Genomic DNA, 27,592 nt, shown 5'->3' on the forward strand with positions numbered 1-27,592 from the left:
GCGTAGATGTTAGTACCATAAAGCTTTATAAGCTTTCTTCATGCAAGCAATGACATCAATCGTAAAATGGAGATTCGTGTCAACCCAAGAATCTATGATTCACCAAGAGAAACATCCATTAGTAATTTTAAACAAAACAAAGCAAGATGCTCGTTCGAAAATGTTGAATTAAACTTTTTATACATAAATAATGGACATAAAATAATAGAGAGGCTATCTAGACAGAAGAAACTGAGAGCACTTCTAAGCTGAAGTAATAGGTTCTTTTGGACACAAAATTAAATCTAATTCCAACTTTGGCAAACACTTAAGAAATTTATGCACACATCTCCTAGAACTACCTTAAACCCCTGCAACAAGCTCTTAAGCCATCTACTTTCTGCATTCTGATTCGTATCTTTATTTACTAACACTTATTTCCATCGTACAAGGTAATTTTTGTCACAAATAACATCCTCATTGCAAAAGATCATTATTGAACATATCCAATAGTTTAGCTTGTCCATTATTGTTAGAATAAGAACTCCTTTTTTATTATTAAATTTGTTTCTTGACATAGGCAGATACAAAAAAAAAACATACAGTATTTCATTTAACGACTAATGGATTATTTTTCTTGTTCAGTCGATTATTCAAGCAAATTAAACATTTGTATAGTATGCGTACCATTTGGAATACGATGAGTAATCACATTTAATCATTCACATATAATTGGAAAAATAACGACGTCGACACTATGATTATTACAAAGTACTGCTGTTTGGTACTACTTAACTACTGTTTGAACATCTTTAGGGGTTCCCGAAGGCCTAAAGTATATTTCTAGAATCAGTAATAGAAATTGTAATGACCAAAACAAGAGGAAGGAGAACGAGACAAAGGAATTAAAAACATGTTCTACCATGTTTGTGGGCATTTTCTAATAGTAACATAATATGACTCGACACATGGGCTGTTTTATAAATTAATTTTCTTTATGCTATATGCCTTAGAAACATTTTACAACATAACAGCAAGAAATTCCACTTTTGTTATCATCAGAAATAATTTACGAACGTGAGTCCGCCCAATCGAACTTTCACAACATACATTTCTTGTTCCATTAAGGCTGGACCGGCTTATAGGTTGATAAGAAAAGGTATTAAATGAAGAAACGACATTCCACACCGACAGTGTAAAAAAGCAGGTTTTACAAATAAATTTCCTATTTTGATGGTACAAAGGCTTGTACAATACTTGGTGGTTCAAAGATTGGTTGTGTTAATGATGCTGGTGTTATCTCAAGAATTCTTATATTGATATATTTTGATCACCGAACCTAAAGAAAAGTTAAGATTTATTTATTCTGATATAATCAGTTTTTGTATTAGTTGTTCTTATTTAATGTTATAACGAAACGAAAGAGAATAAACCTCAGATGGCAATGTTGTTGAGTTAGAAACAGCGAAATGACTCACTGTTCCTTATCAAATATTAATCCTGACGAAATAATAAACAAGTTGTATATCAATAAACAACTTGTTTAATATTCAGAGAAACCAGAGGTTACACTTTTTTTTCAAAAACTGTGAGAGTAGACTCATGGGCGATCATGGTGCTGGAGGGTAAATGACACTGAAATTCTTATCTGATTTTGAAGAAGTTTTCAATCAATCGTACCTAACTCTACCTCGGTGATGACCCATAATAGAGCAGAAAAATGGAATAGTTACAATTTCATTACACAAAAGTAATAATTAAATTTAACTTAAATTTGTAAATAACTTGAATCATTTTAAAAGTTGCTTTTGGTTTATTTTCAACAGCTTCTCGCCTCTAGGATCAATAAACTTCCTGACTAAGATGTTATAGTCTCGTTAGATCTGCTCTATAGACTAGGGGTCCAGTAAACTTGATGATGAGCAACGCATAAAGATTAATTATGGGCTAAATGCTGGATGGAAATACCAACACCCTTTCCGTCATATCAGTCTGATAGTAATTCTGCTCAAAACCTTAGAAGAGGTTTTGTAAGGGTGTAACAGTGGTAGTGGGATTTGGTGCTCTTCATGGTTTTAGAAAGTGATGTCATTACAGTGTGTTCGTCTATGTATCATCAGTATGCTTGCCAAATGGGATGTTCTGCCAAACCACATCTGTATGCTTTGGTGGTACAATATTCAAAATTTCTCAAGATGACGAGTACTTGTAGGAGGGTTGAATTACTTAGGAGTGTTTATGAAAGGAGATTAGATTATAATGATTGGTTGATTGATGTGTGTGTATATGAAGAAGCAGAATATAATAATAAATATGTAATTTTTAACCACATACATTAAAGGAAGTGGAAATATGACAAATGGACTTTGTGGGTCTTGGCCTGTTCCAAAATCTTACACCATTCCGATGTGTTCAAGACATCCTTCTTCAATGCCAAAGTTTTTAATGTCGTCCTCTACCCGGCTCTTACCCAACATACAGATTGTTTGATGTTGTTACCTTTATCAAGGCCACTCGCTTGCGCTGGTTGGGACACGTCCAGAGAATAAAAGACTATGGTGCCCCCAAGAGAATATCAAAACAAACTGCGACATATAAACCTATTTAGTATAATCTCATATAAGATCACATAGCTAGCAGATGTGTACCAACTTGATATGATAACATATAACTTCAGAGCGAGATGGGACAGGTGGGTTCCATTATCACTGTTATTGTGAAAATGTGGAATTTGTTAAAATACGATATTTCTACGATAATATTGTTTGTGCATAAATAAATTCCTGAAAATAATGACATATCATTATAAACTATGTCAGACAGAACAACTTTAGGCAGCTTACATGTGTAATATTGGAGTGATAATCAAACTTGATAGTGTGAAGCTCATATATAAAATAAACATAACATTCAAGAGAAACTTCTTCGAATCTCTGACATATACACAATGCAAGGATGAACAAAGTGTTTCATATCCAACCGATAACGAGAAATACGGGTACACCACTGAAATTGTTAATAACCTGTCAGAAGAGGTGAATTAATTAAAACGTTTCAATATCCTTTCTGACAAACTAAAATAATACATGTAACCTCAATTTAAATCAAATTAGAATATTATGATCTTGAAATTATCATCTTTTACGTCACATCAACTTTTAATGTTATTCAATACAACCCTCTTTTTACAATCTTGCAATAGAAAAAAATTAGGTTGGTTTGAAAATACTTTTAGCTATCCCATATTAATTCTTATTTTATTTATATATTTGTCATAACTTTTTATAACTTTAACTTATTAATATCAATATGTTGGAAGGACAAAACCAATATTTTGATCTTTATAAATAATAAAGACACTGGTGAGAAAAATAAGTTGAAAACGCTACTTGTTGTTGGAGAGTTTGCTCCACGAGTTTCATTTTCAATAAATAAAATGCTCCCTTTTCCGTTCAATTTCTTATCAACTAAACATTTCAACATTTTTCTTATTCAACTGTTCGTATGAAACACAAAAAATGGCAGTGAACTCGTCAGAATTTATCTCGTCCTGTACAAAACATGCGTTTTTTTAGTCGAGATATCTTTTGTAACATCCATTCACTCCTTATAAACTAACAATTTATTTTTAACTCAAAAAAAATCCATTTTTTCTTATTATTTTTTTTTTTAATAATTTTTTGCTTAAATGTGCATCAAAACTTACTATAAATAAGAAGATTCATACTCATGCCATATGGAAAAAATGTTAAAATAAAAGAAAATTAATAGTAACTACGATTATTTTACGTTATACCGATTTCGAGTATCGTTTTGAATGTCTTCTTCTGTGGATTGCATCAAAAATGTCTAACCCCGCATTTTTTCACTAATAACGAAAAACTAAATAAAAATGATTTAAACATACACTTGATTTTCGATTTCTAAGGCCGATTTTTTCCTACAGTCAAACGTGGAAGAAGAATGAGTTCGATTATAAATACTTATTATTTAATTTATTTCTTTCTTTTTTCTTGAGTTGGTAAAGTTCTTATTATTTATTTTTTTGAAACAAGGCGAAATTTTTAATGTCTTTTTCTTTGTAAAAACAGTCAAATTGTTGGCGTGAAAGAGAATAATAGCGTCCATCTTTTGGAGAACGACAACGATGATAATAACAGTGTCCGTAGAATTTCGTGAATCTTTTTATTCTTATATTTTTTGGGGGGGCAGTGTCAGTTGCGGTATGGCCGCTTGAAACTGTGCCGAAGGAAGGTGGCACACGCTTTACTCCTCTGCGAGATTAACTCGAAAAGATGGTCCTCGAGAGCAAGTAGTGGTCCTGGAAGCGGCAGAAGATTTAAGGTTGCTACGGCGCTGAATCCTTCCCATTGTCAAACGGCGCTGTTTGGAAATCTTGGTGGTGGTAGAGGCGGAGGTGGTCGGCTACCGCTGTCTCCACCTCTTGAAGAATGTTCCGAACCAGCTATAAATATATTTTTAATTAAACGCAAACAAAAATTTTAATTTTGGGAATTAAAAAATTTAATTTAATCCTTAGCTAAAGCGAGTTCAGTTATAAAAATTTATCTTTTCACGGCTAACAAATAAATAATGTAGTTTTTAGACAGGATAATCCTCACGTTACTGCTTCCACCATTCGTGTCATGAACGCAAAATCCAAACTTTTACGATCAATACACAAAATGTAGAATTCAAAAAAAAAAATGTTTTTTGTGCAATTTATAAAACTTCAATTTAATTCATGCATTTTTCATGCAAATTTATTAGTTTTGTTTTAAGCATGTATTTAAATACCGAGGTTTTATATCTAGAAATATTAAGTAGAGTTAATAGTATCTACTAATAAATAATTTATTCTGACCACAATAACTTGTCGTGGTTAGTTTTGGTTTGATTTGTTCCCTACTTTGACTTTATTCTTTAGATTTTGTGGAAGTTCCATAATAATTTTCCAAGAAATCAATTTTTCACAATTTTTAAAATATATCACAACTTAATTGAAATCAATAAACAAACAAAATGTTGATATAATTCTTCTTCTTCCTCTTTTTAAGACCTTTGCTTGATGATGAATTTCAGCTTTCATACCACCTTGTAAGCGGGCGTCTAGAAAGTCTGTTTGATCTTGGGATAGCATCCCTTGCAATTTTCTGCAATCTATTGTCATCCATCCGCTCAACATGGTTCCTTCATGCACGACGTCAGGTTCGGGACCTTCGGACTATATCTTGGACACCGCAGAGTTCTCTGATGTGTTCGCTTCTCTTATGGTTCCTCAGGGTGTAGCCTGCTATGGATCGTAGGGTCCTCATCTCTGCTGTTCGAATGATTCTTTTTGTTGTAGAGTTCTCAGCTCTTGTTTCTACAGGATAAGTCATAACAAGTCTTACGCAGGTCTTGTATATGCGGATTTTACTTTGTATGTGTTTGTTTCACCATATTATATTTCTACTAAAACTCATGATTTGCTCCACCGGTTTATTATATGTATATAGCCAGATTGCATCTTGTCGACTCTTTCGATATGGATAATGCTTTAGACTTTGTTATCGATATTGTGATATGGTACTTGGTACTGTTGATATAATTACCGTTTTAAAAAATATTGGACAGAGATATATCTGGTTTTGTATCAAATCTCTTTCTACTTGTAAAATGAGTCGGAAAATTAAATCTGGCTGTTAATCAATTCCTAAACCAGATTGCTTCAAATAGCGGTTACCACAGTAATAAACTCTTGTTGGCTTAACAAGATTGAATTTTGTCTCCGTTCTGTCTCCGAATAATGTGTTTACGCATCCCTTCTTCAAAGCTATCATGAAAGCGTATATTAGCTTTCATGATGTTGAATTACATCCACTTTCCATGATCAACACTACCATAACACAGCATTCTTGTTTCACTTAATTGCCACTGATTAAGGCAATTAAGTGAGGTCGTACTCTATTATTCCATGCACAAAGTATTGTGCGAATATTTTTGCGTATATTAAAGAGAAATTACAGTGCAATTTATTTAAAATAAACACAATCTTCATATATACTTTGGAGATGGTGTTAAAACTGCTGGGTTAACATTCTTCGATATGTCATTGAAAAGCTAATAGATCAGAAGTTTTTGTCAGTTTTCGTCTAAAATGCGTAATTTTGGAGGGGAACTGCAAAGTTTTGATTCTCTACTTTTGCTGAATAATTTAGCTCAAAAAATTTTTGTATGTGAATCTTTACGTGACCATTGGGAAGCTTTACTTCATTAGGTCCATTATTACATCCGATCATCTTTTTCGCTTTGAAATGCTTACATAAGCATTTCATTTCGCCCATATAGTATAAAGTTAAGGTTTCCGTCGTTGTTTCATATAAAAAATATCAATGAAATGGTAACTATTGAACCTACAACGTACTAATTTCAAAGTGTGCAGAATAACCTGCTGTAAATGATGACTCAGCTTCTCACGCTTCTACTCATCAATTTTAATTTAATTTGTTAATTCATTTTTTGTCCTTTCTTGTAGATGGTCTTAGCGACAGAAGTGCCATTTTTGCAGTATTGAAAGGTTATTCGCTTGGAAGGTTGCAAATGACAATGCCAAGATTCTGGAGTCTTCCCCACATTTTGTATCTCACATAGCCTATCAAATACTAAAAATAATATTGATGTATGTTATTGAATGTACAAGTATTATAAATTTGCTTTTCTATTTGGCAAATACTCAAAGAAAGGAGACCAAAGTTGTAGCCAGTACTGAACCATGTTAATCATTGTACACGTTCTATTTTCTTATTAAAACGCCAATACAGAAGTAACTAAAACTAGAAGTAACATTAGAAACTGTCGGGTTTTGCCGTGCATCTTTTAAGAAAAGGTTTGACGTTTCGGATGCCATGTTGCAACCTTCTTCAGAAACTGGTTCGAAGTCACTTAACCACAAAACCTGAAAGTTTCTAGTGTTAGTTCTAGTTTTAGTTGTAATTTTAGTTCAACTATCTCATTTGAACTTCTCAATTGATATGGAAGAATTCATTGTCTCGGCATTTAGTTTTGATGTTAATCGAAAATTGTAGATACTTTGGAAAGACATAAAACTTCTAGACCCAATGTTATACTGGAAAAATATTTCTAAAAAGCAGTGCCTAAGTTTAGGTTTTCTTCGCTCGAGAATTGTACATTTTTCATACTTTCATTCACAAGACAGGTGTCATCGTCTTCATTTACAATTCTGTATGAGTCTTGCAAACATAATCTGCACCGCTCGGAATTATTTTGCTGTATTTCACACTGACGGTCATTGATTTATTTTGCCAATTTGGTTTGTTCTTGCAGGTAGTCTTATTCTTAATACTTTGTTGTGATTTTAGTAATATATTGAAATGTAAAAAAACTGTAACATGGGAAAATCGACTGCCATAAATTTCATTCATAGAATTAAAAGCATATGGAGTCTATCGCAGAATTACCTTCTTATTCAGATTATTAGGCAACCTTAAATTAATGTATGTTTATATCAAAATTTTTGATTACTCGATGGATTTTTCTATGTATCCAATTCATGGAAAACAAATTCAATCATAAGAAAGAAAGCATAACAATACCACCATTCAAAAAGGGATGCAAGAAATGTCTTGAGAACTATCGTGGAATAAGAATATTTACAAAGATTCTCGAAGAAGAAATTTCCGCTTCCGGCATCTGTGAGCAGTAGCAATGCTTTAGAAAAAGTAGGTCAACGATAGACGCTATATTTGTAATAAGACAGATTGCCGAGAAAGCCATTGAATACAACAAAATAAAGTACTTATTTATTTGAGTAAGATTTCCAGATGTTGTGGGACTCTTAAATGTTGTGGTGGAGATGAACACCAAAAACTGGACAAGAATAAGAACAGTGGAAGGCGTGACACGTAGAGTACCTACACAAGCCGATATAAGACAGGAAGGCCTTCTAAGCCCTGTACTCTCCAATTTGATCATGGACCAAATATTAACTGACGTGGACTGACGTTTATACGTGCAATTCTGTATACTGGGTTTTCTGTAATATTGTAACTTTCTTCTGCATTTGACACTTTCATATTCTATTAACTTAGTTCTTCTGAAACTAATTTTTGCAATCGCTGTATGTATAATGCTGCATCCATCACTGCCGATAAGGTCTATAATTTGTCAAAAACTCCATTCAGTGTAGATTTCCAATTCTTCTTTGTTAGTTTCATGAAAAGTTTTCATAACACCAACACACTCAATGCTGATTTTACGAAACCAAGGAATTGTTTTGAAGAGATGTTAAGACCTTCTTAAGAGATTCTTCTATTTTGGTATCTTAGTGATAATGGCATTTACATTTATGTTGTGTTTGGTTTTAAGTCATCAAGACTAATTATGTAATAACTAAGTAACTTAAGTAATTTGAACGTACATTTTCCTCGATTCGGAGGCAATTTGAACATCAGAAGATTTTTAGAAGATATTAAGTTAATAAGTTGTTCTTCAAAAGTAATGAAGAGAATATTTATTAAATTTCAAAATAATAACGGTGTTATTTGCCAAGTTAAATAGAAGTTTTATATCTTACCAACATTCAGATTCAAGTTATTAGCTCCAAACTATTCCATAGCTACTTATATAATTATTTCCGTCTTCAGTGTTGCCTTTAATCGATATTTTAGCATAGTCATTGATATAAATAATAAAAAACATTAAACTTCTGAAATTCTACCTCGTCATTGAACACATTGCACTTCATTGCATCGTTAGTTGGTAGACCGTAATGCTCTTGATTACTTAATAATGTTTCATATTCGACAGAATCGAAATATCACGTCATCAATCAAGTTTCTCATAAACGAGGTGGTTGACTTTTGATTATGGGAATTACTGAGCTGCTAGTTAATTTAGTGTCAATCTAATAAAATGATCTATAATAATAATAAATATATAATAATGTATAATAATAGATCTTCTCAATCATCGGATTTAATAATTTTAATAACTTGGGCTAGAGTTTGTCTAGAAATATCCGGTTTACAGAGCAACAATTTACTATGGTTGTTGTAGGTTTCAATAATGTAGACAAAGGAATCCATTTGTAATTATAGATAATAAAATTACCACATTGAATTTAACATTAATTTTAGCATAGTTTGTAATTATCAATACAAAAGCAGTTTTATTACTCTCTTCGAGTCCTAGATAAATACAGAACTAGATTCTTCGAAGATATCTTGAGCAATTATCTGTATCTTATTTTCTTCACCAATTCGAAATACAACATTATCTTTTTTAATCTTGAATATTGGTTTGCACTTTAGGAAGTTACTCTTCCTTTAATCTAAAGTGTATCAACCAAAAGAATTAGCTTAGTGCTTAGTGTGACACATTGTAATTCGAAAAATCCCCACATTTTTGTTCTAATGATAGTCTTATTGAAATCAATATGCTTTATTATGTTTCAGTAGCACCTTTTTTGAGTGATATATTGATAAAAAAAGAATTTGAGTTCGACGAATTGACGAAAGAAAATGAGCATTTATTCTTTACGAACTTCCCCTTCTGCCTTTTCGGCACTTCAGGCCACTCAATTCATCGTCAGACTGAGAGGGGAACATTTAGTTAATTTTAAATCATTCTGCATTATTGACGACACAATACGTGACTGTTGGTTATCGACAGCAAGATAATGATAATCGACATCGTTAGTATCAGGAATACCAGTAGAATAATAATAAGAATGGTTTTATACAGAAATTTGAATAATATCGTGCTGTCGAGATATTATCTTTAAATTTCGGTTATTTATTTTATTGTTTATTCTGTCCAATATTGTTAATCGAAAACTTTGGTGATAATCAATACAAGAATTTACATCTGAGAGATGAATTTTGTTTTTTTTAATCAAAAATATACCGTCCCTAATCTGTCCAATATGGAAATCGAAAACTTTGGTGATAATCAATACAAGAATTTACATCTGAAAGATGAATGTTGTTTTTTTAATCAAAAATATACCGTCCATAATCTTGTTTTTAATAAATTTATAAATTAATTTTAATTAAATTACAATGTTGGTATCAAATAATACAAAACCTCGATATTTTAAAATGAAGAAGGGAAAGGAAGAAGAGAAACAGAGGTAAATTAAAATTCTGCAGCCTTTTCTGGTTGACATGCGAACGTACGTACCAGTGGCGTTCGTGACCAATGGGACATGCAAACAGAAACCGAAGCAGTGTGAAAATGCATGCTGCTGCTAAAATCGCTGCAAATGACTGGGAGCACTTCTTTTCGCGGAACGGAATTCGCCCCCAAACGCAAATTTTGGGGCCGCGCGTGTCTCTCGTGCGAGAGAGGGGGTGTGGTGGTGGCGTGTCGACTCGAATACGAAATGTTTTCTCTGCGGGGTTTTCCAAATTGGTAAAACTACTCTTTAAAGTAGTAATTTTCAAGAAAACCTTTAGTTTACGTCTAGAGATAAAAGATTGGTTTGAGTTAAAGTTTTATTTGTTGAGAAAACATTTTGAGGTGCAAAAATAAAATGTGTAAATTTTCATTGGTGTATTTACTTCGTTGGTGACGAAATATCCGAATTGTTGGAAAATAGTGCAGGATTTTTTACATTGCACTTTGTCAGCAGTACCTGAAACGCTGGCATACGCAGAATGCCTCCGATAGTTGTAAACGGCTTTGTAAGAGTGCCTCTCGAACGGATTGGGAACTAAATAGTTACGACAAAACGATCACTTTAAAAAAAATTTCAAACACGTACAACGATCATTCACATACGCTTTTATGCTCTAAATATTTCGACACAAAAAGTCGACCAAAAAAAAGTTCAAATAAAAATAATTTCGATCAAAAAAAATTTCAATCAAAAAAGAATTTTAAACGACAAATATCTCTTTCATCATTCATACCAATACAAAAATTACACAGAAATGTGCCTAATTCATGCAGATTTCCTTTTTTTTTTTCGTTTATGTTCTACGAAAAAATTTGTAATTTAATTTCAATTTTATTTTTCAATTTCTTACACGAATCTTGTTGTGTTTTTTCTTCAGCGACGACCAATCCCGCTTGTTCCGTAACGGGTAGGTGTTGCTCCAAAGCGTTAACGCAGTTCAACATACTCCTGGAACATAATACGTACTCAGTTCGGATTTTTTTTTAAATTCAATTCGAGTGCGTTTGGTGTTTTTGATGTTGTGTTTGTTCGAATCTCGAGTTGAGAGTTTTTTTTATAACAAAACAAAAATATACGGTGAAGTTGTGAGAGGCGAGTGTTGTTGTATACAGCATATTTTTTGCTAGTGACGAGAAAAACTCGTTATAAAATATGTTGCGTGCAAGACTTCAAGGTGAAAAATAGAATCGAAACGAGAATCTAAAAAAAATGTTTTAAAGTAAATTAAGGATATAATTAGTATTTTTTTTATTGAGTATTTTAATAATAACAAAAAAAATAAAATTGTTAAATGAACAAATTAAGACATATTTGGGGTTTTTGGAGGAAGTTGCAATACATTTTGATTTTGACTGTTATTGGCGCCTATCGAATCCGTTTCTTCGCTGGAATTAAAAAAAAAATAAAAATGTAAATAAACCAAATTAAAATAATAAAAATTTTACAACATAATAAATGTCCGATCGAATAGATTTATTTTTAAATAGAATTTTGCAAAATATTCTAATGTTTAAGAAGATCACCAGTGATAATGTCTTAACGTCTTAACACTTTTTGGCACTATGGCTGCAACATTAGTGGATAATGAACTTTGATTGGAACAATTTTTTGGCCTTTGTTAGGCCCGAATACATATCTTATGCTTGTATTATTTTTTAGAAAAATTAAGCTTATTCATCTCGTTTTGAACTTAATGGTAAGCCTTGGGTATGTTCGCATAGGACTTCCAGCACACATAAGCAGTAGTTATCAAGAGTAGATTGGTGGTATCGTAAACATCCAGAATTTAAAAGACCTGAGAAAGCTTATCATAAAGAGAAGGCATTCATCGAAACAGCGAACCCAATTGAGGCGAAGATAAAAATTGAAGTCAGAAAAGACGCGTACTGATACTTAATACTCCCACATTTATGCCAAAACATGCCATCTTCAGAACTTTTTACTGTTTTGAAATAAATGTGATGACTCCTGTTAAATAGCAACTGGAAAACATATTTTTCTTTATAGAAGCGTATGAAGTAATAACTTTTGCGATCAACTTAACAGAACACCATTAAAATGGCGAAATGCAGCAAAGCTACTGAGGAAGAAATCTAAGAAATATTGAGGACTGAGAAATTTGGAATACCTCTGCTCATATAATATTTTAATGTCAGTGTCATAAACTTTACAATTCTTCGCCACTTTCATTTTAACAAAATTGGGAATTGATCTCGATACTTCAAGGTGACCCTCTTCGTCTGTTCTAATTTTTTTAATTCTTACTTGTCACACTGCATATTAAAAAAAAGTATCTTTCATGGTCTTTTCAAATAGAGAATCTTTGGTCAAGGAAGACGAATCAACACTTAAGTTCATGCAATTTCTTAACATAAACGTTCATACCAATTTGAAGTTATAAATCTTAAAGGCTGGGTACTGCTTAGGTTATCATTTGATGATATATCTTTTCATAATAGCTTACTTTTCAACATATTTATATATTCATTTGCCAATAGTCCAAAAAATACCAATAACTCCAATATCTCAAAGTTCATGCCCATACCGCCTTAGATATTGTCTTAGATACCTGAAAGTGAGATCGGGGTACCCAAGAGAACCAGATTTTAAGAGATCTAAAAGAAGACAGAAAGCGAGCCACTATGTGATGGTGAAACAACAAAAAAAGAGGAAGAAGAAAACTGTTAACGAAATTTCAAAACCAGGTTCAAGAAGAGCAGCACCTGATGAGATTCAGGAGAAAGAAACTAAACCTGCACTACGTGGTTGTGTTTTTATAAAAAGCTAAAAACGAGATATCGATTTGTATCATAAATATCTAGAAACAAGAAAAGAGATCTGGAAATAAAAAAAAAAGTTTGATTCGCAAAAAAATACCTCAAAGATACCTAAAATGAATGGAAAAGAAAGCACCGAGCGCTAGCCGATTACGATAAAGAGAGCAAAGTTAAGAATGAAAAGGAGCCAAAGCCCGAAATTGTACCAAAATCAAAAAAGGTTATTGAAAAAAGTTGATGAAGTCTAGGATGAGAAAAATCCCGTGTATCATAACGTGCTTGGTAAGTTAAGCAACCGGAAGTAAAGACGATCAAGACATCAGCGAGATGTAATAAGGACATATAAAAAGACTAAATAAAAATTAAAAACAAAGGATGTTTCCAGTGAGAATGAAGGTCAATAACTGGAGACAGGCATAAAATCATGAAGTGGTGAAGTATAACACTATAAAAACCTTAAAGACGATTGGTTCTGAAAGACAAATTGAGAAATTATCTCCTAAAACTGGTAAAAGTGTAAAGAATTATAGTTGCAGCCATAAATGTTATGGAACGAAAGTAATAGCTACAGATGATAGGTGGTGAAGAAATGTTCGCAAAGAAGGAAGGTTAAAGTAACCAAAGAAAAATCCCAGCAAGGTAAAAGTCGCAAAAAGTAATACGACCAACACCAATATTACCCAAAAAAAAAACATTCAAGATCAAATTCATCCTAAGAAAACCAACCATACTCAAAATCACCAAAAGAAATACATGCCCAGACTAAACCTGAAATAAAAATATGAGAGAAATCTATTAGACAAGCTATTGAAGGAGATATCAAGAAAGCCGATCATAATAAATCAATAGAAAAACAGTAATCGTGATTGACATAAGAAAAGCTCGCCAGATTTTATTGCGTTGAAGGATGATAAAGAACCCTAAGAAGAATTTTGCAACTGATACTGATAGTTCACCAAAACCAAAACTTAAAAAAAAAAGAATTCATCTATACATGAATTCATTCTTTTTTGATCTCCTAAAATACTTGAATGTTATGTAAGTATAGTATAATTATAACAAACACAAAATTGTATTCGATCGGACACTATAAATCAAATTAAACAAACAAAAATTAAATTAATTTGTGTATTAGGCTCAATAAGAGGTTTTTTCTCCGTTGTAGCATCTTGGCCGCGTACGACCTTGGCTGTAATTTATCCGGCTAAATAAGGATTCAATCGCGAAATGAAAGAATTTTAGTTTTTGTAAAAGTTTTAAAGACTGACTAACAATTTCATACAATCACGTGATAAAAATTTTCAAGATCACAATAACGTGCAGTTAATGTGTTTCGTTGCATATTTCTGCAAATATCTGATTTTCTGTTCATATCTCATCAAAAGTCGTTATAAAACTTGTGAAACATAAAATTGATCATATGTATTTATTGCGATCAATTTTTCAAGAGATATATCGTGCAAAATGAGTAGAGAAATGTATTGTGTAAGCTATAAATCAGCATCACATGAGAATTGTATGTATTTACTAAAAACGTTACTCCCTAAAACATATGGTATACATGCAGGTGATATATATTGTAAATTATTTATTTTTAGAATCCTGGAATTTTCTGGAATTTTTCTATAAATCTTTGGCGATCATATATCATGGCTTATTATTGGCAAAAGTAAACTAAAAAGAATAAGTGATAGTGCAACCACTGACTAAAGTTTACTGCCATATGTTGGTGACTATTTGCTAGTTAATTCCATTTCAAGACGACATGTAGACATAAAAGCCTAAATATGCCAGTACCGCGGGTACGAAACATAAAGTAACATTAGTTTTAGAACAATTTGCACATTTTTATATTAAGTGATTATTATGTTTATTCATTCTGCATAATAAGAAATGATCAAAATTACGACTAGTAGTTATAGGAATTTGGCAATTCTTGCATTCTTTTTGAGTCACATGCCAAATTTAAAAAAAGGGAAAACAAGTAACTCCAAAATCAGTCTCAACCTTGTTTATGAGTTGTTGTAACTCACCATTACGTTGGCTAAACTTTGATTTAAAATCTTTTCTCACTCCATTTCTCAATCTGACATAATCACACTCAAACATCAACCACAAAAATTTGTAGAGATATTTGTAGATTATAACAGACAGCAAGGATGAGGGTAATGATAATAAATTGGTTTTGGGTGACCAGAAAAAAAAATAGGTAGTTAGTCTTTAATAAACAGACTCCATGCAAGACTGACTTTAATCGACACGCTTTTTGTTTATTATGCATAAAGGGAAAACTAGATTGTCAGAAACTGATCCAGATGTATAAAGCATGTATTTAGTGTTCTCAACCTCAAAATTTGCTATGTCAAAATTGTTTGTGATTTGTCAGCAAGCATTTGATCACTAAATATAGTTGAAAGGTTTAATGAGTACAATTAGTGGAAATTGTTTACGAAAGACAACGCATGATTGAAAGCATTTCCAATAACTTGCTATGTTATTTTCTAGGTGGTAATGAAATTTAAAAGGATCATGATTATATGAACTCATTGCGCTTTTTACAGAAAATTTTCTTCTCTATTGCTACTTTTGCAGGTATTGATTTGCTACGTACCTACATAATGAACAACTTATCACTGGATAATTGGAAAGAGTTACATCACACAATTATAAAAAGTTTTACCCAAATGGGTATAATATGATTCGAACCATTAGTATAAAGTAAGCCTCACGTCAAACATCATTATTAAATTATGCCTTTATTCGCAAAAATTGTCACCGTAAAAAAAGACATAAATAGTAATATATCTATGTATCATCAAGATGTGTGATTCTGAATATCTAATAGATAAGCAATAAAATTGATGACATAAAAGAAAGCATAAAATGAAATTTGTGGAAAAAAATTATGATTTTAGTAATCCCTAATTTGATATGATGCATGGAAAACGAGATATTTACAATAAAAAAAAGTAATCTTGAGTATTTGAGCTTCCAGACACGTGATTATGTAAAACTTTTAAGCCAATCTTTTGAACCAAAAAAAAATTTACCCAAAATTTCATTTCAAGGTTTCCCTTTCTTAGACTTTATCACTGACTAAATTTCTTTAAACTACAAAAGAAAAACGCGGCTAAAGTATGCACAAACTCAAATGTCGTGTGCTAAGACGCGAAAGTTTTTTTGTTATCATATATCATCCGGTTACATAAAAAATTAATTTGTAAGTAAAAGATGTAAAAGTTGTATAAAAAAATGTATAAAAATACAAAAAGTGATAATATACAACAGTGTAAAAATAGAAAGAGATATAGAAATACAGACAAAAATAAAAACCAAATATAATAAAGTAGAGAAGATAGTGAGATAAAGAGAGAGAGATAGTGATGAGAGACCCACCGTGGTCAACGCTGCGAGTCCGGCCATGTCCACGAGACGGCGTTAAGGGGGTGGGCCGGGACTGGAGCCCTTTCAACCCCTCCATCGTCACGGCCTCTGCGATTGCGGCCATTATAAGCACCCTGATAGCCTGCTACCCTTAACGGCTGGCCCGAAGACTGTCTTGGAGCAACGGTCAGCGAACGGCACGAACGCAAAATACAAGGCAACATCGTCAAAACGATACTTTTTTTTAAATAAAAAGGGTTCTGATTCTCTCGAGAGATTCACTTCCGGTAACGTCCGAAACTATTTTATCACTAAAGTCATCGTCTCAAAAGTAAATTTCCATAAAAATGTAATTATCATATAAAGATATACAAAAGAAATTAATTTATCACGTCACACGATTTAAAAGGTATAAAATCACTGGTCCTGTACAGTTCGCGAAAACAGTTTTTTTTTTCATTTCCCGTCCTAATGGATCAGCACTTCTCAACCTCTTGAGGACGCGGAAACTCAAAAAAATAAATCAACAAAAAAAGAAACCAACTACATACAGTATTTATGGTATATTACCATAACACGGTTTTGCACACTGATACAAGTGAAAGAGCGCTTTTATCGTCGGATGGTCGGTCAAAGGAGACAACAACAGCTATTATATAATAGATCGTGTGTGTGTTTCTTCTAACTCTTGCGGACCCAAGGTTGAGTAACACTGATCGGTTTTTATCAACAGCTAAGGTCACAAAATTTCTTTTGATTTGTTTAAAAAAATGAAAATGATAAATATCGGATTTTTATTTTTTTTGTATCGAGTGATTTTTTTTTGTGGTAAACCCATTGGTTATAAAGTAACAAAAAATGTTGCCTGGTATATTGGTACCCCGTGCTCTAGCCAAAACGTAATATTGATTCCCCCTTCGGAAAGAGTCTCGAACTGGCTCGAACATGCTACTACAACCCAGGGCCCTCAAGTATGCGTCCAGGCCCGGCCCTGCAGATTTCGATCTCAATTCAACATCAAAATAGTCTTTGATTCAATATCATTACAATAATAAGTAGTTAAAAATATACTAGTGATGCTTTAAATTTTCTGTTTAAATTCTTTAGGATTTCGCTTACACGTTTCTATAATAATAAATCAAAATTAGTTTTAACTACACACGGTTTCATTCATGATCATTACCCTTTTTTTACTTTGTTTAGTTTTACTTCATTTCGCTTTATTATGGCTTGATTTGAAGAACGTATACCTACTGCATAACGAATTAGGAGTGTGTTGGGAGCAGCAGATAATAAGAAGAGAGGGAATGGGAGTTAGAAACATAATAATTGTAGGTGACAAGGTGACATATTGGCAAAATTACCACAACACTAAGTTTCAAAAGGAGAAAGACCAAGGTGGAGAAGCAAAGAGGAAAAAAGACACTAAGAAGCTGAAGAAAACTGCTAAAATAAAGCAAATCCTAAAATCAATACATAACGGAAGAGTTTATAGAAATGCTCAGGAAAACAAACCGAATAAATTAGCAGAAAAATATCATTGTGCGATGTACAAGAAAGAAGAAATCAAAATGAAGAACAACAAAAAATTGAAAACAAATTGGGGGATGAACGTTTTTATAGCAGAAACAGAACGGAACGTAAAAGGGAAAATATTGTTGGTCTTCCTATTGAAGAAGAATTCGATCAAGTTCCACGAGAACATATATACATAGAAAGCAATTTAAGATAGAGAATCAAGCCCTTAGCTATTACGGATAATAAAGAGCAACAACCACACGGGAGTGGGTGTATTAAGGTTCTATGGATGTAAATCGGTAAAGTTTCCTATGGATAAAAAAAGTGAAAATAAAAGTCTTAACACCACTTTTACTAGTAGACGTGAACATCATGATAAAAAAGTCTCAAAAAGGAACTAGAAGAAGAAGAAGACTAAAATATCACAACCTAAAGCAATTAATGACTCAGGAACAAATAGACGGATAACAAATTAATATAAATGTTTGGAAAGGAAATGTAGAAGAAAAAGGGATGGAAATCAACATTAGCCAGTAATGCACGTAATCTACAAAATAATATAATTGTTTGGGATAGAAATCCAGAAGATTCAACATTAAAATAAAATGTATATTAAAAACCGACATTCAAATAGAAAATATAAAGTCAAAGTATGTATAATTGAATACTTAGAAATGATAATCAACAAAGATTAGATGTTGAAAACAAAAAAAATTTTGAAATTAGGTCAGAAGAACAAAGAAAAAGAAAAAACTCCGTATCACATATAACATCAAAGAACTGGTAGAATAATAAGGAAAAACTATCCAGGAAATAACGATATTGCCAAGATCTACGAACAACTACAGAAGACCAATTGAAGACCTAGCGCCGTTGAGCATATATGGGCATATGGAAAACAAGAAAAAGAAGAAGTGTTGTGATATGGTTTACAACATCAGATTGTCCATAAATGATCAGCATACAACCTGTATATCAGGTATATTTTTTGACTTGCTTGACAGTGTTGGAATACGGAAGCTGCTTCTATGACGATCTTAATACATCTTTCTACATCTAAATAATACATCTAAAACAAGAAAAACTTTGAAAATCCGTGACTAGTATATTTTGAAACTTTTTCCTTCTGTATTTAGGCATAATTGCCTGCCTTTCTTCACATCTTTGCTTCTATTTAGTCGTTTGGAAAGTTGTTCTTCCATCTTTTTCTAGGTCTTCCGATGCTACTTCGTTCTGATCAACGTGCTCATTTCCACTTCTTTCTCTGTACACGCACTATTTTCAATCCTGTAGTCTCTTAGTGTACTATTTTTGTTTTGGATGTCTCGGGTGGAGTTTCTGCTGCATAAGTTAGTAGAGGCCTATACTAACTAAAAATTGCAATGTTGTAGTTCGAATAGAATTATTTCGCTATGTTGTGTTATTCGTGGTGATGAACGGAGGAAGATCTAGTGCTACAGAGGTCTCAGTGAGTGTTCCTCAGGGTTCGGTATTGGGTCCTCTGTTATTTATTATATACATAAATGACAAGCCAAGCATTATGCCACATGGAGACCTTTGTCTCTATGCACACAACACAACCATCGTTTCAACGGTCAAATGAATAACAGATGTTCAAAATACCTTCAGCAAATCCATGCACGCTGCAAAAGAATGGTTTATTGATAGTGGTTTAACGGTAAACGAAGAAAAGACGCAATGCAGTACCTTCAACAATGGACATAGCAATACCGAAAATAAATCCCTACATTTTTTAGGTCTGTATCTAGACGAGGACTTCAAATGATACACCCATATAGATAATACCACCAAGAAGCTAAATGGCGCAATTTACTGTGTACGGAGAATGAGAGCTATCAGTACCATAGAAGCGGCTAAACTCATATATTATGCCAGTTTCCACAGCGTAGGCATTCTAGCGTATGGCATTCTGTTCTGGGGCATGTCTTCAGCAGCAGAGCGAATTTTTCTATTAAAAAAGAGGCCAATTCGAGCACTTCTCAATCTAAAGAGTAGAGATAGTTGTAGAGAACATTTTGCAATACACAAAATTCTCACCATACCGCCTGTGTACATAGTCAGCTGCATTAAAGTAACTAAGAAGAAATGGACCAACCTCACGAAAATTCAGATATCCACAATTATCCGACAAGACTCCGAATATTGGGGCACAAAATTCTACAATCACTTACCACAGTCATCATAGAAGCAACATATTGTGACTGACATATTTTTGGTTTGAATCATTTATTTGCGGTTTGATCCATGTGATGCACAGGTATTTAGATTTCATTTCCTGGTATATGGTTTTATCATCGATCATTATTAGCAAGGTCATCGATTATAACCTTGTATCTGAACGGTGTATCTTGCAGGCCGTCATAGATTTTGTTTTTGCCGCTGATATTATCATGTTACTTTTTTTGCTGTTTTATTGAACTGGTACAGCAATATGTAGAGATCATCCTCGTTCTTTATGTCTGACAGGAATTGAATATGTAGTCTAAATGTGTTTCTTAAGATCAAAATGACAACATTGAAGTTATGGATGATCTATAAAGCAGAGTTGAATTATGTTCAAATTTGTTGACGCCAAATATACGTAACCAAAAATGATATAAGAATACAACAATAAATAAGTATAACCATGATGACAAAGGGAACTTTATAGTTACTAAGTAGAAGTAATGCAGATCGGTAAGAAAATTCTAAGACTTATACATAACTTGCAAATAAACTACATTGTATGAAATGAAGCGTTTCCTAGACAATTAATTTATTTATATAATGAAAATAAGGAATTAAGATCACGTGACAAACTTGCTCCAAAAGGGATATTTGTGCTAAATGATGTACTTGACCAGTTGGTATCTTAACACAGTAGATGTTTGTTGAGACAGTACATAACAACAAAGTCAGCAAAATAAGCATAAAAATCTACTTTTTTGTGATAAAGAAACAAATTAGTCAATGTACTCCAAGAACATTGATGTCTAATTAGAAAGGAATTAAATCTAGTTCTTCTACAAAGGTTGCTCCACAAGTATTTTATATTTTCGCCAAATATCAAAGTTGTCTGTAATCATTATAATTTGATGACCAGTTTTATTCATGAAATAAGATTAAGATAAGCTATCATTTTTTTAGCATTTTCTGCTACTAATTTCCATCGTTATTAAGATTTTAAATGGATTTACAACAATAACAACAAAATATATTAGTCTACTATAAAATAGTTTATTTTAAGACTTTCTAACCGGTAAAAATGCAAATTTATTTTTTCTAAACAGGTAATTATTCCAAAATGAAACGGTGTTTCAATTAAATTGACACCTACACTTCCTTTGTTTCTAATTAATTTGATGCGATCTTAAGAATGAAATATATAACCGAAACCGGTAGTCTAAAAAATTTAAAACATCAGAAGTACATTTAATATATTATTTTACTCTGAAAAAACTCTGACTAAAAATAAAAGTTTTGTGCAGATGACGTGAATTGAAATCGAAAGAACAGGAGGTGATCTCTCGATGGAGGAGAACATGCACCTCAGCAACAAAACGAGAACGGCACAGAAGCTCAATAAAAATTAAAAAAAAATCTACAAGAACATCCTCAACATCGTCGAGAGGTGTCGACGTATTCTGCATGTTTTCGAACAATTTTTTTTCTCTACACACACGAAAGCGCTCAGCCCGCGTCATGCATCAGCGGTTTTTTTCTGCTCCTGCATTTTTTATTCTTAATTTTATTTTTGCTGGCCAAAACACACAGAACAACTCACCCGTACAGACGGCTATCCCGGAAACTAGCCCTAACATTATACAATAAAATGGTCATTATAATTAATTTAATTTTCATTACGTTGCGGTGATTAAAGTATTAAATTTTAACCTATTTAAGCTAACTTAAATTTAATTCTATTTTAAAAAAGATGATTAGAATTATTTTTTTTTAGCTTAGATTAATTTTTTTACCTGCCGTTTCCGTGTCGAAAGATGGCCAAAATTTCCTCGAAAGTTTTATTCTTGGTCTCGGGCACTTTTTTATACGTGAAGATCCAAAAGGCTGCTAATAATACGCTGAAGGGAAGAAACGTGTAATTTTCTAACGAATTCTGTAACAAATACATCAAGAATTAGTAATAAAAAAGTAAAAGTAAAAGTAAAACACTCCCAAAATGTGGTCACATAAAATTTGTTATTTCGATAATCTTTAAATATTACGAAACTTATACTGTTATTTTATTGCAACAAGAAGTAATTGCTGGTCGATTGTCAATGGAATTCGTTACTATTAAAGCCGATGACGAAATTTGATGAAATTTGTTGAAATCCGTTTAAAACAACAAAACCGACAGTGAGAAACTCACGATGTGGAAGCACGAGAGCGATTCCATCCGAATTTCAGAGACGCCGACAGATTGTAATGCAAACGCGGGTCTTTCGCAGGCGTTTAATTAAATTTTCTTTAACAATAGCAGCGACCGTGAAAACAGAAACCCACTTAATGAGCAACCACCTCATTCCTCTGTCTTTTTAATTCATTTTTTTAAATTTTCTACGCAACGACGTCGTGCGAAAGAATTGTACGAATTTTGAAATATTTCATCAGACTAACGATGACCATTCATATTACAACAAAGAAAATTACCGGTGAAAGAAGAACGCATCGAGAAAGTTTACAAGAGAAAAAAACTAATTCAAATTTGTAGTCCGTTGAAGTGCAGTTTAACGATTTGTATGCGTCGATTGAGATTCGGATAAAACAAAGACTAGAGATTTAGTAGAAGAACGCTATATGAATAAATAACGTTACGGTTCAATTTGTTTTAGAAGAATAGAGAGAAAGAAAATTACGGGATAATCTAGAAAATTACAGCAAATTACATCATGAAATTATATGAAATCTGTGCAATTACAAAACACTCTTTTAAATTAAAGGGATTAAAGAGAATTTATTCTCGTCATTATTTACTCTGTGCAATATTAATTTATACTTCAAGTCTTCATAAACGTCTATCTGTTATCCCGTTTCTGAACTATTCTGTGCTGCGAATGAACGATATTCGCTTAGACAAGGTGGATGATTATTCATTGATGTAGTCTTCTCAAAGCTTGAGGGGTCGTAATCGATTAGGAAAATGGTTAAGGCACAAATACTTTGTTGATCGAGGGACAAATTTTTCGATAACTTTTTTTTATAGAGAATTTCATTCGTGATAAACAATGTAATTGATTATCGAAGGTCATAAATAGCTTCAAGTTTATAGAGACTTGCGATTTTACTAGTTCTGGCGTTCTTGTGTAGAGTGTCTGTCATCGTACACTTTCCTGGGTGGGTTTAAATTCTCAATCTAATTTAATTGGATCATACTTGTCTTGTTTGTGCATTTCACCTCGGTGTTAATTAAAAATGATGAGAAGTACGTTCTGCACCCTACTAATTCAATAATCCTGTAACAATTTTCTATATTGTTGTCGAATTTCAATTAACTCAAAATCGAAATCCTCCAGTAGAATTCTTATTTTTTCCACAATGTCTATCAAAACCTTTGCGCAAATCAACTTCCGCTTGGAGCCGGACAAGTATACTGGAAAAACAAAATTCCTCCATCATTCAAGGCTATGTGTGATGGGTGGCAGAAATGGCAATGAGTCACAGAACAATATTGAGTGATGTTAGGGAGATAATGTTCAGGGATATTAGCCTAGATATTGAGGAATTTTAGCAACCATTTTCAGGATTGCCAAGAATTATATTGAACATGTCCGGGATGATGTTGAAGGGTGCCATAGACGATATAGAGAAATGTTGAGGATTGTAAGAGACTATGTTAACAGGTGAGAGAAATGATTGGAGGAAATATGTGCGGAACGATTTCGATGGTTCCCAGAGACAATATTAGGTGATGTTTAGAATAATGTAAAGAAGTGACAGGAATATTTGGCAACAATATTGAGAGTTGTCAGAAACAATGTTGAGTGGTACCACAGACGATCTTAAAGAACATCCGCGATGATGACGAATGTAGGTAAAAACAGCGCCGAGGAATGTCCGCGATGATGTTGATGGTTATCTGAGGAGACAGTATTAAGTATTATCCGAAATGATGCTAAAGTTTTTTTTTGTTCACTGTTTTCTTTACAGTTTTTTACAACGAGAAGAAATAAAACAAATTGTATGAAATATGACAGATCTGTGGCAGCTGAGAAGCCATCTTGGCGTTATATACTTTCAAATTTGGAAGAAAACATTTTTGAACAGAACATATTGAAGTAATGTTGTAGAAATGTTAGAGCAAATGAATGTGGTTAGAATTGATGCACAAAATGATGTATAGAATACAATTTTAATAAAAAATTTGTAATTTCGGCAACCAAACTTCGTCTCACATCAAAATAATCTACCAGAAAATGAGGACCCTGAACGAAGAGATCTGGTTCCACAAATATTAACTTGATCTGTACAGGACTATAGAATAGAACCTTCCTTGTCGTAAAGCCTGGAAAACAGTTATTCCGAGACTAGCTTTTATGGTTAATTATTAGTTATGGTAATTCTTAATTAGCTAATATATATTCATATATATAGCATAGTTTTTAACATGCGAACATAATCTTTTACTTTCCTTGAGAACTACAAGAGCCAACGACAACCTGAAGTACCCTTCATAGTTTGAGGGACAACTAAATCAAATACATTATATTGGCACTATAAAGATCCGACAAATCTACATTCATCTATTCGCTGGATCTGCAATCACTACGTAGTTCAAATTGGTAAACCTTAAATCTAATAAGCAACTGTTATCGTTGACGATTGAATGGAGGAAAATTATATATATCGGAGTCTGTGTAAATACTTGTAAATAATTTATATAGAAAAATAATTAAAAGAAAAAGTAATGTTTTTATAAATCAGAGCGATTATATATCACATAGCACACCCTACTAGATAGATAACATGAAATAAAGTTTAACTTAACTACATGTTGAAAACAGGCGGTATACGAACTTTTTTATTATATCCCAGGAGGAATCTGTAGGGAATAACAGCGAATAATAATACGCACACCGTTATTAACGGTAATATTATTTTTAAACGCGTAATATAGGGTCCTACTTCATCGACAAAAAAGTGAATAATAGGGAAGGATGGAGCCCATTTGGTTTATTATTCCCGATAGATAGTCGCACATTCAGAATTAAAATAACAGAAAAACCTGTAGTAGTCGTTGGGTATCGCTACTCTTAGACCCAACAAAGGTTATGTGTATTAGTTGTATACTAACATAGGAATGTCAGTATTATTATGTTTTTAATTTATCTAACTCCAGAAATATTTGGGACCAATAAATGTAGAATATTTGGTATTTACGGGATAAACGATGTAATCTGGCTCATCATTTATCCGTCATTTATCCAAATGCTCTATTAAGCATTTGGATAAATGACCCAATTATTTTGATCTGTTCCACTTGCTTTAAAAATTCTCCTTCAGCTTTAATCCACATTGAATGTTTCTAGTAAACTATGGAAAAAATGTTGATGATAATAAGTAATAACTAGTAGTACCTAGTAAAATCTCTCAACAACGCTTCAGACAAATTATCACAATCAATGCAATGATACAGCCGATTAAATGGAGATAATTGTGCAAGATTAATGAAAGTTTTCCAATCTCTAGAGATGTGGACATAATTATGGTAAAAGCATAAACTCTGGGACACATCGTATTTGATTTTCATTAGGCTGAGATATATTTTCAAAGTATTCTACAACCCTTTCAGATGGATGAGAAGTACAGTATCAGATCCTTGACATTCCTTACATTTTAGAGAGAGATCTGCATGCTTGTGTTTCTATACTAGTCAATTGTGAATTTCACGGGGAACATTTAATAAAGAATTTCTGCACTCCTTTCTCAATATGAGCTGTCTCGTATGGTTATTTGTGAATGTAGGGTTCTACATTTACCGAACCATTTTTTGCTTTTTGTCGTCACCATTTACTAGGACATGGTTGGTCGAGATATTTTGTGGATGTAGTACTTACGAATTTTCGAAAAATCCCAGTCAAGTTATGCGTTCCATATCATAATTATGAGTTCATATTCGTATTAACTAATTGAGAAATTGTACCTTGCTAAGTGGTACCCATCTTGCTCTGTTTATGCTTTTTTTGGTACAGCAAACCTGGTTTTGGATACTGTTGTTTTCTTGGCAATAATAACACTTCAGCTGTACTTCCATTATCTTCCTATGACGAAAGAATGCAGAATATGAGAGCGATCTTTTCTTTATACAAGTTAACAAAGAATACATCATTGGAAAGAAAATATCAATTACATTACACGATGATCATTCGATATCTCGATATAGAGAAAAACTTGTTGTCAGTTTATCTTGCGTTGTACAACAGCAAACTTGCAAAGATATTAAATCGTTCTTTATATATATATAACATGTATTCGATATATCATTCATTCGATATATCGATATAGAGAAAAACTTGTTGTCAGTTTATCTTGCGTTGTACAACAGCAAACTTGCAAAGATATTACATCGTTCTTTATATATATATATATAACATGTATAGTTATTGTCCATATCAATATAAGCACCACAATCCTCGTCCAAATCTTTACTCATAAATTACCTGGCCTCAAACATCAAGTGGTATTTACTTTGACCTCAGAAAATTTACATAAACTTATATAAAAATTGATAAGAAAGTTTAAAACTTTATGAGAAAACCGTGATAAAATATCTACTTATGAAATTTTATGAAATTCCACAGAAAACGCATCACATTTCAATAAAGCCACAAAAATATTGCGAAAAAATGAAACAATTTTTATTTAAAAATTTATAACCAAGACAATACTGGGAAATTTTTAACCAAAATTTGAAAGGTTGTAGATAAAAAACGCCTTTAGATATCATTAAGAAAAGAATATTAAACAATGGTATATATTCATAAATTTTACGTTATTATATATGTTAATATCAACGTAAAAGTTATATACCTACTTACAGTAAGACATTGATGACCATTAAACTTGTCATAGGGATCAACTACCGTGACAAAAAAAGCTAGTTACGTAAAAAGAGGAGATTTCTAGTTCGTTAATGACGAAATCCAGGAAAAAAGAAATTTGTTTTAAAATCCAATTGTTCTATAAAAAAAAGGAAAAGAAAAAGAAACAATTAAAATTTCTTCACATCTTCCTTTTTTTTTGTTCTTTACGATTCCGCTTTGGGTTTCTTTTAATAGCTTATACTGCCCTACAATCTACCACAGTTTCAAGTCGATAAAAGAAATCCGAACATTCTGTCACCTGTTTCGACCAAATGTTGTAGCATATGCACAGCGACCATGAGAGGTCACTTTCCCTTCGATTTAACCCACTCGAGAAAAGATAACAAAGTGCACCATAAATCCACCTTCTGGGTTCAGAATCAGAATTTATTTCATATCTTCTCAATATAAATAATGTTGATGGATTAACAATGATCTTTTTTTGATTTTTTTTTATTTACAATGAATTTAAACTATTTGGATACACAAACTGTATGCAAAACATGGTTGGGAAAGTTCTAGTACTTAGATCAAGTTGAGCTATGACCAAACGAAGGGAAAGCAGACATCCAATAGCGCACTACTGGAACCGCGTGCTTTTTCAGACATCAACAACGATGGATGCAAAGTAGAACAGTTTCTGCGTTAAGGTGGGAATAAAGGATGTGGGG

General features: G+C 32.5%; 1 protein-coding gene across 7 annotated transcripts in view; it reads right to left on the reverse strand.

Moving 5' to 3' along the window:
* The window catches only part of LOC111428891 (Glucose transporter 1), a 92,590-nt gene that overhangs the window by 9,139 nt on the left and 55,859 nt on the right, over nt 1-27,592 (reverse strand). For 2 of the 7 annotated variants that reach the window (XM_023064701.2, XM_023064617.2), the window contains 5 exons: nt 21,816-21,955; nt 21,623-21,652; nt 11,010-11,107; nt 10,616-10,693; nt 3,710-4,444 (listed from right to left, as the gene is read on the reverse strand). In XM_023064701.2, coding sequence (XP_022920469.1) covers nt 4,353-4,444; nt 10,616-10,693; nt 11,010-11,107; nt 21,623-21,652; nt 21,816-21,955 — 438 coding nt within the window. In that variant the 3' untranslated portion in view covers nt 3,710-4,352. Of the gene's footprint in view, nt 1-3,709; nt 4,445-10,615; nt 10,694-11,009; nt 11,108-11,392; nt 11,545-21,622; nt 21,653-21,815; nt 21,956-27,592 lie in introns of those variants that run through there. The other 5 variants (XM_071200009.1, XM_023064684.2, XM_071200014.1 and 2 more) reach the window with 5 other exon arrangements.

The sequence above is a fragment of the Onthophagus taurus genome, chromosome 1, assembly GCF_036711975.1.
Source record: "Onthophagus taurus isolate NC chromosome 1, IU_Otau_3.0, whole genome shotgun sequence".
NCBI lineage: Eukaryota > Metazoa > Arthropoda > Insecta > Coleoptera > Scarabaeidae > Onthophagus > Onthophagus taurus.